The sequence below is a fragment of the Cottoperca gobio genome, chromosome 10 (genome assembly GCF_900634415.1).
Source record: "Cottoperca gobio chromosome 10, fCotGob3.1, whole genome shotgun sequence".
Classification (NCBI taxonomy): domain Eukaryota; kingdom Metazoa; phylum Chordata; class Actinopteri; order Perciformes; family Bovichtidae; genus Cottoperca; species Cottoperca gobio.
In genome coordinates, this window is record NC_041364.1 from 25,571,477 (window position 1) to 25,585,662 (window position 14,186).

At 42.2% G+C, this 14,186-nt stretch overlaps 1 protein-coding gene across 3 annotated transcripts; it reads left to right on the forward strand.

Moving 5' to 3' along the window:
* The first annotated feature begins 309 nt into the window (after nt 1-309).
* On the forward strand, nt 310-10,729 carry pcdh18b (protocadherin 18b). Of its 3 annotated transcripts, none has more exons than XM_029442136.1 (4): nt 310-3,116; nt 3,589-3,677; nt 4,058-4,227; nt 9,262-10,729. In XM_029442136.1, exons 1-4 carry the CDS (start codon nt 615-617, stop codon nt 10,215-10,217), a joined length of 3,717 nt encoding a protein of 1,238 aa, XP_029297996.1. In that variant the 5' UTR covers nt 310-614; the 3' UTR covers nt 10,218-10,729. The 3 variants fall into 3 exon arrangements, with proteins under 3 accessions (XP_029297996.1, XP_029297998.1, XP_029297997.1); XM_029442138.1 differs by having other exon boundaries at nt 4,058-4,173; XM_029442137.1 differs by having other exon boundaries at nt 3,622-3,677.
* Nucleotides 10,730-14,186: the final 3,457 nt, after the last annotated feature.

Genomic DNA, 14,186 nt, shown 5'->3' on the forward strand with positions numbered 1-14,186 from the left:
TCCTCTGGCCCATTGTTGTGGCACACTTTTGATACGGGCTGTCTTCTGTGTTGGGGAGGGAGGCGGGCGAGAGACGGGGCTACCATCAATAGTCCCTCCTGTGCTGTTTGAAGGAGGCCATTCTGGTGATTTAGGAGGAGAGGGGGCGAGGGAGTGGAGGAGGTGGGGGGAGTATTTTTGTGTGGAAAAGAGATGCCGTTTAGGTGCGGGGCGGGTAGAGAGAGACTGGAGAGGCTACAGAACAGAGCGCACGGAGCCAGGCGCGCGCACAGACAGACTACCTCCTCTCTCTCTCACACACATGCACTCACTCTCACACACAGACTGGGAGAAAGCTGCGTCTTTTCTTCGCCGAGACATTCACTCTCACTCATTCACTGGCGCGCACACACATGAAGCGACGGGCATATGTCGATATATGCAGATCTGTCTACAAGGAGATCGACACTTTTTGCTTTTTTTATTATCTTCCTATTATCTATTTTTCCGAGTTTCTTTTACGACAGTGAGCAGTAGCGGAGGATTTAACATGCCAGACGTCTGAGAAGACTTTCCCTCCCCCTCAGCGGATTTTCCCCTCTGTGGAAATAATCGCCACAGTGTCCACACAGAAGATGAGGGCAAAAATGATCCAAACCAAAGGAAATATATTCTCTTCGGCACTATTCAAACTACTGCTTTTGATCGCGCTTACGCGCGGCGCCACCGGTAAGACTTTGAAATATAAAGTTTACGAGGAGCAGAAAGTGGGCACGGTTATTGCACGGTTAAAAGAAGATGTAGCTGGGGTTTTATCCAAACTACCAAATTCCCTGACCTTTCGGTTCCGCGCTATGCAACGAGGGAGTACACCGTTCCTGTCTGTCCGTGAGGAGGACGGGGAGATCAGTATTGGCACCAAAATCGACCGTGAGAAGCTTTGCGAGAAAAACTTGAACTGCTCGATCGAATTCGATGTGGTCACACTCCCGACGGAGTACCTACAGCTGTTCCATGTGGAGGTGGAAGTGCTGGACATTAACGACAATTCCCCGCACTTCTCCCGCGCCATCGTCCCCATTGAGATCTCGGAGAGTGCATCAGTGGGGACACGTATCCCGCTGGACGGCGCACTGGATGCCGACGTCGGGGAAAACTCCCTGAACACATATACCCTAACACCCAATAACTTCTTTAGGATCGATGTGAGGACAAGGACAGATGGGGCCAAGTACGCAGAGCTGGTGGTGATGAGGGAGTTGGACCGGGAGGTGCAGTCCAGCTACCAGCTGCAGCTAACGGCCTCAGATAATGGTGTACCCCCAAAGTCTGGCTCCACTTTACTCAAGATCAGCATCTCGGATTCTAATGACAACAGCCCAGCCTTTGATGAGCAGGCTTATATGATCAATTTTCTGGAAAACTCTCCCCTAGGGACTCTAATCCTTGATTTAAATGCCACAGATCCAGATGAGGGCACTAATGGGAAAATACTCTACTCTTTCAGCAGTCATGTCTCAGCAAAGATCTTGGAAACATTTAAGATAAACCCAGAAAATGGCCACATTACTCTTATTAAAAAAGTGGACTATGAAACCACAGCTTCCTATGAGCTGGATGTTCAGGCTCAGGACATGGGCCCAAATTCCATTCCTGGACTTTGCAAAATTGTTGTGAAAGTGATGGATGTAAATGACAACAAACCAGAAATAAACATCAACCTAATGACACCTGGCAAAGAGGAAGTGGCCTACATTTCAGAGGGTGCCCCTGTTGACACCTTCATAGCTTTGGTACGTGTTGATGACATCGATGGCGGGCACAATGGGGAGGTGGTGTGCAGGCTGCACGGCCACGGCCACTTCAGACTGCAGAAGACCTACGAGAAGAACTACATGATCCTCACTAATGTCTCGTTGGACAGGGAGAAGAGGTCAGAGTACAGTCTGACTGTCATAGCTGAGGACAGGGGCTCACCCAGCCTCTCCACCATAAAACACTTCACTGTTCAGGTGCTGGATGAAAACGACAATCCTCCACGTTTTGAAAAGAGCCGCTACGAAGTCTTTAAATCAGAGAACAATTCTCCTGGAGCCTACCTCATGACCGTGGTGGCCTCAGATCCAGATCTGGGCACCAATGGTCAGGTCACCTACACCATCATAGATGCTCTGGTTCAGGGGAGCCCCATCTCCACTTATGTCACCATTGACCCTTCTAATGGCGCTATCTACGCCTTACGCAGTTTTGACCACGAAGACGTCAGCCGGATCGCCTTCACCATTCAGGCACGTGACGGGGGAAACCCTGTGCTATCAACTAACACCACTGTCCTGCTGACTGTTCTTGATGAAAATGACAACCCGCCCATAATCCACTCCCCCTCCCTCCGGAATCACACTGCTGAGCTGCCGGTGTGGAAGTACGCATCGCCTGGTCAGCTGATCACTGTGCTCAAAGTCACAGACCGCGACGCTGGCACCAACGGAGAGATGAGCTGCGCCATTGTTGGTGGCAACGAGGATGGGCTGTTTGTGATGGACGCTAGGCGATGTGAACTCAGAACTAACGCCAGCCTGGAGCAGGCTCCAAGGGACGTAATGGAGATCAGGGTGGAGGTGCAGGACAGGGGCACCATTCGCCTTTCTACAGGGGCCCTCTTTCGGCTCTCCCTGCAGGAGAATATGGACATCCTCCCCCCTCTCTACCCCACCGGCTCCAGCCAGGCCCCACTAGATCTCTCGCTCATAGTCATCATATCTCTGGGCGCCGTTTGTGCTCTGCTGCTCATCGTCATGGTGATGTTTGCCTCTACCCGCTGCAACCGTGAGAAGAAAGATCCAAGACACAACTACAACTGCCGTGTAGCAGAGAATAGCTACCAAAACCACCCCAAGAAGCCCACCAGGCAAATCCACAAGGCGGATATCACCCTAGTCCCGACCGTCAATGGGACTCTGCCTGTACGGGCCCACCCACGCTCCCCCTCAGCCTCCCCTACACCTGAGAGGGGCACCCTGGGGAGCAGGCAGAGCCATCATAGCCGCCAGTCCCTCAGCAGCCTGGTCACCATCTCCTCTAATCATGTGCCGGAGAACTTTGCCCTAGAGCTGGCCCACGCCACACCTCCTGTCGAGGTAAGATAATGTTATTTTTTCTTTTTTTTCATGCTTTTAGTTACTTTTCTTTAAACCTTGATGCTTTGTCATGACTGCTGTTTGTGCAAAATGTGCATAAACACACAGCTCTATGTGCAAAAAGAACTGGTGATGTATCTGTTAAAACCAAAAAAGAATCCACATGGAATATATTTGTCCAAAGTCATTGCATGTATTTTGTCTTATATACAGTATATGTTCTGAATGTATCATTCACTCCCATATTCAGTTACCTTCAGCTGTGTGTCATATTTTTGTCGACCACCACATTCAGGATCAAGCCACATTGTCATGCCATTCCCCACCCTTACCACTTACCCACAATGCACCCCCCCCATCTCATGTGGCCTTGCTTGCTTGTTGGACTCATTTTCCCCTCCTCATTTTTTCCTTTTATTTTTGTCTTTTTTCTTTCTTTTTTGTCTTTTTTTTGTTTCTCTTGGGATTGTAGCAAGTCTCACAGCTTCTGTCCATGCTCCACCAGGGCCAGTACCAGCCACGACCAAGCTTCAGAGGCAACAAATACACCAGGAGCTACAGGTAATGTGCACACAAAATGATGCTTTTAAAGCCTTTATTGTCAGACATTGACATAGGTAAGGTCAACATTAAGTGATACTATATTGTACACCTCTAAAATATTATTGCCATATGATTTTGTCTGTTGTCAGTACATTCATATAGTTCCTTAAATCCATATCCAGTAGCTTTTTGGTTTAGTGTCAAACTGTATGCTCAATAACTTCACATTTGCATAATTTTATGTAAAACCTCTGTTGCAGAGCACTCTCTGACTATCTGTGCACCTTATTATCCATCAGTTGCATAGCATTCCATTAACTATTTGATAATATTATTGTCAATGAGTTTCCAATCCTCTATGATAAATGTCTTATCGCTCTGCTTGTCTCTGTGTGCAGATATGCCCTGAATGAGATGGATAAGTTCAGTCTAAAGGACAGCGGCCGTGGAGACAGTGAGGCGGGGGACAGCGACTACGAGCCTGGCAGGGAGTCACCCATGGATAGGCTCCTTGGTGAGGGCTTTACTGAGATATATGCCCCTGATGGCCAGCACAGAACGCATGCAGGTACACCCCTGGCCCCCCATCCACCACACCCCACAACCCTCCCTTCATATCCCATCATTCCCCATCCTGTGGTTGCATCTAGTTCTGAATACAAAGGCACCAGTTCTTTAAATTCTTATATTGTACTATAGGTTTAAAAAAAATAAAAACTAATAAACTGTATCAACTAAATTTAACAGGAAATGTGAGCAATGATTGAAGGACAATTATTTTCACTATTGATTAATCTGCTGAATACTTGGATTAGTTTATAAACATCAGAAATTAGTTTCCAGATCCCAAGGTTGACGTCTCTAACCCAGAAATATATTCAGTGTAGTTTCATGTAAGATGGAGAAAAGCAGAACATCTTGACATTTTGGGCTGAAACTAGCAAATGGTGGGTGTTTGTAGTTGAATAGTTGCAGATACATCTTCTGTTGATTGACAAATTAAGTTTTAAAAGCCAATTGTTCAGTTCTAAAATACTTTACATGTACAACATATATCCGTTAAGTTTAATCATTGATTCCATCCACTTCACTACATGGTCAATAAACATATATAATGTACTCTGATTTCTTCTTGAATCTTTGAATATGGCGGAGCACAGATTGTGGCAGATTTCTTAAACTGACATATTGATTTGTCGGATAGAGTTTTGATAAAGGGATCAAATAAATAGTTTTTAATTCTAAATCTTAAAGGATATGTTAAGATTGTTTTAAGACTATTTTAGTACAATACTCACATGATATATAGATACAATTAAAGAGTTATTAGTTGCTGTAATCGTTCATACTGGTCCTGAAGTGATCCCTTTCTGGAACAATCCCAACGCTATTGACAGGGGACACAATTCACAGTCCTCAATCTGTGCAAACAGTCATGGCAAGGTTTATGCAAAGATAATATGATGCTTCAGTAGTCTGAGGTACACAAATCAAGTACATATCTACAAAAGCTTCTGAGACTGTAATGACCCATGAACAGGCCACAACAGGTTGAGAATCCCTGGATTAACACATCGCAAGTGCCATACTTCACTATTCATTTGCTGCCTGTTAGCAAAACACTGTTTGAGCTATTTCAGTATGCCTTTTTTTTTCTTCTGCATTACAAGTGGCTGCATGTGCATTGGCTTTGGAGGTTTGTGAATGATACTCAACGTATTCAACCACTGAGTTTCACCTCACTGTCACTAAGTTCTTGAGATATCTCTCCAGATAGCTCAACTGATCCGCCTTTACAGCCACCCATCTCTTCTCCCTACTGTCACACTGCATGGAGTTTCTCTTTTCTCCACAATTGAATTAACAAGGAAAAACTTTGAGCACTTGTTGTACATTGATTGACCCGACTGACTTCAAAATATTCTACCAACCGAGCAAACACTCGGTCACACTCTCTAAAATTCCTCTGTCTCTCAGCCTGTCTTAACTAACGTCACACAGGTTGCACGCTGCTGCAGATTCTTTTATCACGCCACCCCTCTCCTTCCAGAGCTCCCGCTTCTTTCCAGCTAGCTTCCCACACAGCCATCTCTCGACACTGCATTCGACCAATTAAAGTCGAACCAGACGGGCAGACAATCTCATCACTAACACCTCCTCCCTCCCTTCCTTCATAGCTCTGCTCGTTAGTCACTCTCCTTTTCCCAACATTCAAGCCTTCACTTTCGGGCTTTTAATTGCCATGTGACGAATAGTTGCTATGGAGTCGACACCGAGTTGCGCTAGTGATTAAGCCCTGAAGAGCATAATTACATCTCAAAGCTCACCTTTCTCCTTCCGAACCTTCACCCCACCTCCCGCCCCCGTGTTCACTGCCGCATGGATGATTTCGAGTAGCGTTTAGTCAGTGCCCTGTCATTATGGCTGGATATGGTAGCCCTCCCAGCTCAAGGGAAGAATGAGTTAGAAACTCTTTGTTTGCAGCCCATCTAGATGCAGAATATGTTATACAGTAGATTACTAAGGAATGTACCTTCAGGCTTGAAACATTACAAAACTCTTTCTCAAATGCTTAAAGAACCCTTTAAGAAAACATGAAATCCTCTAACCACAACCTCTAAACCACTCTACTAGTTATACTGCTTTTTTTTTTTTTTTTTTTAAAGAATATTAGTTACTACTTGGGAAATACACGTATTGGCTTTCTTTCTGAGAGAGATGAGAAGATAAATACCACTGTCATGCCTGTGCATTGGGTACAGGGCTGGAGACACAATGTGGTTAGCCTAGCCTAACATAAAGCCTGGAAACAGGAGGAAACAGCTATCCTGGATCTGTCCAAAGTTACAAAATACACCCACCAAAACCTCTAAAGTTTACTAATGAATACATTGTATCACATTTGTTTTTAATTCAAACATAATAGAACATGAAAATGTGCTTTAACTATTTATTGGCAAACAACAGCTGAGTCATTCTGGCCTAATAGATCAATGTTATTTTACAAAAATGATTAACTCCCCCTAAAACCTTTTACAATTCTGACTGATCAAACAAACAAGATATTACATGCTTGTACAAATCTGGAGATCTTTGGACTCTTTTTAGCACAGAGGTCTAGGACCCTGGCCCAAAAACCCTTGCCACACCCACTGTCCTTTTTAAGACCAAAAATGACGTCGGAGAACATATTCTTCATTATTGAGATCTGACCCAATTCTTTTAGCAACATGAATCATAAACAGCATAGTCACATACAGGCAGTAGTGAAGGAGGTCGTGTAGTGCAGGGGTTCCCAAACTTTCTGTGGCCAAGGCACACCAAAGACCAAGCCAAAATGTCAATATAAGTGTGTATGACAAAGTACCGATAAAGTATAGTGTTTCCCTGCGCCCACCCTCTCCCCCCTGAAATTCAAGACAACTCACTTTTCACATTGAGCAGGTGCTCTTTTATTAAATAAACTAAACGCTTATGTCATTTATCTCATTTATGTGCACGTTTCAGTTGCTTTGCGTATTTACATTCTCTCCTCTGCTTTGCTTCCTGAAGCGAGGAGCTCCGCTTCCGAACCCACACACACACACACACGCAAGCGCACACACTTATAGTCAGAGACAGAGTGGCGAAAAAGTAAGGAGAGAACTTAAAAAATCTGCGCCACGCACGGACCTGATCCAGCCCAGGCAGCACCCCGCAGAGCAGTAAACCTAGAGGAAACACTGAAGTAAATAAAAAATCATTCATAACCTTGTGTACAGTTAAATGCAATAGGCCTAATTGTTTCAAAATCCCACGGCACACCGGGATTTATCTCACGGCACACCAGTGTGCCGCAGCACACCATTTGGGAACCCCTGGTGTAGTGTACAATAAGGTTTCCTATTTTCTTAAAAAGGGGTTAAATGAGTACTTCTCCAAGTCAGTTAACTGCTTTTGAAAACTACTGTATAATTTATTGTGTGGCTTAAAACCTGTGTCACAAATTGAGTACATGTGATGATGTGAGCATTTACAAGGCAAGGAATAATAAAATATGCTATCGAGTTGCATTATGGGAAGTGTGGGCTCCGGCTGCTTCAATTTTGACTATTCTTGTTTTAATTGGTCTCCCAAAACTGCTCCAAATTGACGGAACTACAATATTAGATCGTTGGAATGTCCCTTTGAATATGTCCTCACATTGTAGTCTACACTAAATCTCACTAATAACACTCCTTGGGTTTCCTGCTTCACTGTGGATAACAGCACCCTTCCTTTGCTTCTTATCAGAGATAAAAGTAGAATGTGTTTTGGTCTCAGAATGGTCTCAGAATTTTGGCAAGTGAATCAGTCAGTAAGTCAGCTGAATTGATATTACAGTCTGTCAGACAGGCAGGCAAGATTTCAGTTAATGTTTTGCCTGTTTTTTTTTTAACACACAAATCATTTGGGTTAAATTTCTCATTTTTAGCCTTTCATCAGCAGGGCACCCAATCTGACGTTGCCCCCGCACTGTTTCTTTCCTTTCCAGTGCAACCAAACGCACTTTTCATTTGCTCTAAGATGTATAATAAATGTTCCTTTCATGTTAATGAGGGGATAATGAAGTCCCTCAATAGCGCGACTGAAAAGCGCCGCACTCCTTTAATGAAAGCTTTAAGTTGGCATATTTGATTTGTCTAATTTATTCTTCAGAGATTTTCTATTTGAAGATTTAATATTGAAAAGAGCGACTTGAAAGGGAAAAATGCAGGGCTTTTAGAGGAGGAGTTATTTTGAATGGGTAATAGGCATTGATCGGCCTTGCTGAATTGTCTCTCTGTGGCAAATACATTGGAAGGTACTGTAAAAGGCAGTGCTCCTGCAGAGAGCCTTTCAGACTAATTAGGGCATGTTTCTACTGTGTTTCCAGAGACAGCACAGTAAAAACACATCAGGAGAGGCAAGCAAACATTACCTGGATGGAAAAAAGACGAAACTGACAAAAAATTATCTTTGCATCTCTTTGATTTTCTGATCAAATGTATGGTGGTTTTGTTCGAACATAAAAAAATGTACTTACACATAAACAAATTAGTGTATTCATCTGCAGCATACATCTAATATAAACACTATGCTGTATGTGATCACTCTATTATATATAATGTATATGATAACCAAGTAGGCTACTGTATGTTTGAAATGTCAACTTGTTTTAAGCTTTGGCAATGCATTTTAAAGATTGTTAATGTGTTTTAAAAGGCTTCTTTAGCCTAAAGCTGCCGTTACATGATTTGCGGTAAACCGCGTTCTGACCAATTCCTTGCAGTTCCTTGTCACAAGTTGTCACATTCTTTACTTATATACTTCTGTACACTCGCATACATTCATACACCTGCGGGGTACATACAGTACATATAGAATTGCTGAACCAACCTCAGCCTAATTTCCTAATTAGTATAGTGTAAATACAGCTGAAACAATTATGCATTTAATCGTTTCAGTTGTATAATCAACCAAAATAACAAACACTCTGTGGTTCACGCTTCTAAAATATCAAGATTATATGCTCTTCACTGTATTACAGTTAATTATTCCTGATTACTTATGAGTACTTCTTTCTTTCTTTCTTTCTTCGCAGCTATGAGGCTCTGCACAGAGGAGTGTCGTGTCCTGGGTCACTCAGATCAGTGCTGGATGCCCCCCCTGGCCTCCCCAGCCTCGTCCTCCGACTACCGCAGCAACCTCTACATCCCAGGGGAAGAAGCTCGCCAAGCAACTGACCTCTCCCAGGAAAAGACCCCGCAGCCCTGCACTGACACCTGCCCCACCCGGAACCAAAGCTTCTCCACCTTCGGCAAGGACCTAGGTGGTGAGGACGGTGGAGAAGAGGAGGAGGGAGGGGCTGGCGGGGGCGAGGCCAGAGATGAAGACTTGTGTGGGACAACATCTTTGCTCTCAGAGATGAGCAGTGTATTCCAGCGGTTGCTACCCCAGGGTCTGGACTCATATGTCCAAGTCAACGAGAACCAGAAGGTAACTAGTCTCAGTGGGGTGGGTGTACCAATGACTGGATCTTTAGATCGCAGGAGGGGCCATCTCCCTGGCAAGCCAAACCCCTCTGTCCACCAGCAAGGTGTGGCAGCCTGGGCCGCCAACACCCACTTCCAGAACCCAGGCAGCAGCATCGTCCCATCTAGCCACCACCAGGGTGGCAGCTATCACACCCTGAAACCCAACACCAAGCTCAGCTCCCAGAGCAGCGGCCACAAGGGCTCGCAGGCACCCAAAAACAGCCCCCAGAACAACGGCCACATCCCCAAACCCCACAGCAGCCCCCTTCTCACGGCACTGGTCAGCCCCACTCTGGTGAACCCTTCCTCCACCCCAGTGCCAGTGCCGGTGGCACTCCCCGGGCCCTCCTCCAAGTGGCTACCGGCCATGGAGGAGATCCCAGAGAACTACGAGGAGGACGATTTTGATTCTGTGCTCAGCCACCTTCAGGGCAAACGCAGCGACAGCAGACATGAGCTGGTGGATGCCAGCGAGCTGGTGGCTGAGATCAACAAACTCTTACAGGATGTCCGGCAGAGCTAGACTCCCTGTTCCATTCTTACCCTCTTTATTTATTCACCACCCACTCTATGGGTGGCAAAAGATGGACAGAAAAAAAGACAAAAAACATGACCTGCAATTGTCATTAAAGTTGCATTTATAATGTAATAACTGTGTTTTGTGAATGCTAATTATCCAAAAAATTGTTTGTAATTGCTGGTTTGGTACACAATGTACACTATGTGACGGTATTTATCTTTGTATTTTAAAAATACATTTGTATACTTATATTTATAAAAAAATATGTATATAAACTTAACATAAAAGTCTATTTTTATATTTTGAATGCATGTTGATTACAAAAACGTTTAATCAAGACTTTGACATGCGATCGACATTCTACATATTTAAATTGTCTTTTGTATTGTGATTCTTTTTTATTTGTCACTATGATATGTATACATGAATATATTAATGAATTAATGGACTCGTGTCTTTGTGGATTATTGTGGGGAAGGGGGCGGAACATAAATAAAAATAATACACAAACATTATTCAGGTGTCTGTGGTATATATTTGAGTTTTGTTCTGGTACTGGGAGGTTCTATAGTGTTTCATGTATTGTATAACCAAAAACGAAAACTATATAGGTTAACTATTCAGTATGTTTGATCTCATATGAACAAAGGAATTAATGCGGGTCTTCATGGTTTGCCTCATGTAAATGGAGATTATAATTCCTGTACACAGTCAGCCCTTACTTTATTGAACATTTAGGTCTTAGGCATTTGTCAGGCATCAAACTCAAAATATGTAACAACATCATCCTTATTGTAGAACCACTGGCTTCAACAACCAATCGAAAAGGAGTCAAAAATGAAAATAAAGGATACAAGCAAATAAATGTGAAGTAAGGAGTTGACAGACATGTCACCACAAGGTCCATTCAGTAGATTTTCTGGGGTTTTCAAATGCATCACACAATCTTCGTCAACATTTGAAGTTGGTCCGGTTGTCAGGGAGTTTTAAAGACTTCTTCGTTTGATACAGTGGATCACAAAGTACTTTTAAATAGACTGAGGGTTCACATTGGACAGTCTGTTTCTAATTGTTTTTTCTCTTATCTTTCTGGAAGAGAGTTCCTTGATGCAATTGATGATAACTTCTCCAAAATGTTGGTTCCCTAAAGTTTTATTTTAGGCCATTTCTTTTTAATCGATATATGCTACCCCTCGGTGATGTAATCAGGAGACACAGCATCTTGTTCCATAGTTATGCAGATGACACACAACTTTACGTGGCCGTGTCTCCTGATGACATAAGACCAATTGAATCTCTTTTTATAAGTATTTTAGAAATTAATGTTTGGATGTGACACAACTTTACACAGCTCAACCAGGATACAATTGAAATGTTAGTCATAGGTTCTAAAGCTCAGAGAGAGAAAGTGGTTGCCTTTCCGTGTTGGTTTTGAAATTATTTTACTGGGTTTTAAATCACTTCATCTTGCACCAGCATATACTGTATTTCTCACGTGCTTACAGTGTGTGACCCCTCAGGTTCTCTGGTACAAATCTGTTAGTTGTTCTAAAGTGCAGGATTAAAACCTCTGGTGAGTCAGCGTTTAGTTTTTATGATCTGAGCCGCTAATAGTTAAGTTAAAATTAACTATTCAGCCAGGCCTTTGATTCAAGAATGGTTTCGAAATATATTTTATATTATTTTATTTACTTCTATTTTATTTTATTTAAGTTATAAAATTGTATCCTATTTGTATTGTTTAATCACTTATTTAATTGTATTTAAGTTGTATAATTTTAAGAATTCAAATAATACACACCATATCAGGTCAAAATCCATGTAAAAGCAAATACTCCTCATCATCAAAAATACATATATGGCCCATATTTCAATGCTATCAATGTAGCCAAAATGTTGGGTTGGGGAAGAACTCCTCCCTTTCTTGTGCAGTAACTGCAACATTTAGGAAACTAACTCGAGTGTTCGAGCAACAGAAATATAATCAACAACAATTTAGATAATCAGTAATTGTTTAGTTTAAAGTTTGTAATAGACTATTTAAACTTTTTTTTACTTTTACATTTTATAGACTAAACAATTAATCAATGAACTGAACAAATACCTGACAGATTACTGATATATTCATTAGCTGCGGCCCAACTCTTGTTTATTGAAAATCATCTGGTGAGTAGCATACACTGGGATGTTCTCTATAAACTCATGAAACCTAAGGATTGTAAAGTCTATGAAAACATCCATCACAAGTCTTCATCTTCACATCAACAAATTTGGGTTCCTTTCAGTGTTTGCAATTTGTCCAAAAGGCTTCTGCTCATATGAGGAAGCTTTGAAGCGTTCACTCACTAAATGACTTGATACAGCCAGGATTGTTGTCTCAGCCCATAAAAACCCAGAGAGGCTCTGCATTTGTCAGCAATCTCAGAGCCACTTGAATTCACAAAACAAAAGGATCAAATTTGGATGTGTGGTGGCTGACGAGAGGAATGTGCTGGGGAAGCAGATGGAAATAGCTGCTGAGAGACGGAGAGTTTTCAGGGAGGGAGTTGATGGAGACAGCTCCGTCCTCTGTTGCCTTAACAGCTAGATAATGGGTGACACCTAGAGGTTCAGTATGTGCACTGTAAACCAATGACTCCAGCACCCAGCTCCTACTACCACACTACTGCTCCTACTAGCAGCATCAACCCTGATATGGAATTACAGCGGAGCAAAAGCAGACAACCAGACAGAGCCCTCTGGAGGAGAAATCACCACCCTACAGCTTTCAGGGAAACAGATGAATGGAGCCTGCAGGGAAGATCAGGCACACACTCATCTGCTGAGGATCAATAAACGCAAGGGGTAAATATCACACAAACAAAACCCGAAAACATTAAATATAGAACAGAATAGAAAATAAATAAACTTTAGTTAAAGAAAAAAACTTTATTTTCCCACCAGGACAGGAACATTGTCTTTGTCTCACAAATAAAGTCTGTAAAGATCGTTTATTTATCTCCACAAGGTACACTTACTATGGGTTTCTCTAAACTATTTTCAGATATTGCTGTAAATTAAGAGGTATGTCAATGGCTATCCGTCACTCTGTAGCATTAATGCAGTGGATACAGGTGTCCAAACATGGCACCACATATACTCTATATACTCTATACTGAAGAAATGATGTCTAAAAAAAGAGATATGTGGATTATAGTGGTATCCAGATTCATTATTGACGTTTCCCAAGGTCAACAATGAATGTCGACACAATTAATACAAATTAATTACAGAATATGAATACTGTGATAAAAAATTCTAAACTCAAGGTTCACTTACTACTAGAGTAGATTATAAAAGTTTGTTTGAGTAAATAAGCAACGGTAATGTGAAGAAATAACACTAAGACTGGGTCAAAACAACCACTTGTCTTAGGTCCTGTGTAAAGGTAACCTATTATTGTGTTGCTGCTATGTTGGCCCCAGATTGAGTTCATTTTGACCCAGTGGCTGGACAGCCTCTGGGTCTGCCTCACTTACCAACTACATATCAGAAACTGTAATGTCCTTGTTACACTTGAAATACCAGACAGTGCCAATAAACCAGTTATTGTAGCAATCATGTTGGTTGTCTGTTTTCCTATATTTTTACTGAAACTGAAATATATTTTAATCCTAAATAATACAGCAAAAACAAGTTCACTTATGGCCATTCTGATCATACATTTTGTTCTGATTATTAATTCATTTTTGCTCATTCAGCTGTTTTTTAAAGACTTTTTCAAACTTGCAACATGTACAAGTTTCAGTTCCATGATTTATCCTCTTTACCGAAAGACATATATACATATATATATATGATATTTTTACATTACCCTTTGTTTCTTAAACATGCACATTCCTCTGGAGTCATTTTAAACAACTTGTGGATACTGCATGTAGTAATCAGGGATGTTGGATTTTAGAAATACTGAGGTCATGAATGGAAGCCCTA

Coding starts and splice junctions, on each gene's coding strand:
- pcdh18b (XM_029442136.1), top strand. CDS start 615: ATGAGGGCAAAAATGATCCAAACCAAAGGAAATATATTCTCTTCGGCA. Junction 3,117..3,588: donor ACGCCACACCTCCTGTCGAG/GTAAGATAATGT, acceptor TTGGGATTGTAG/CAAGTCTCACAGCTTCTGTC. Junction 3,678..4,057: donor AAATACACCAGGAGCTACAG/GTAATGTGCACA, acceptor CTCTGTGTGCAG/ATATGCCCTGAATGAGATGG.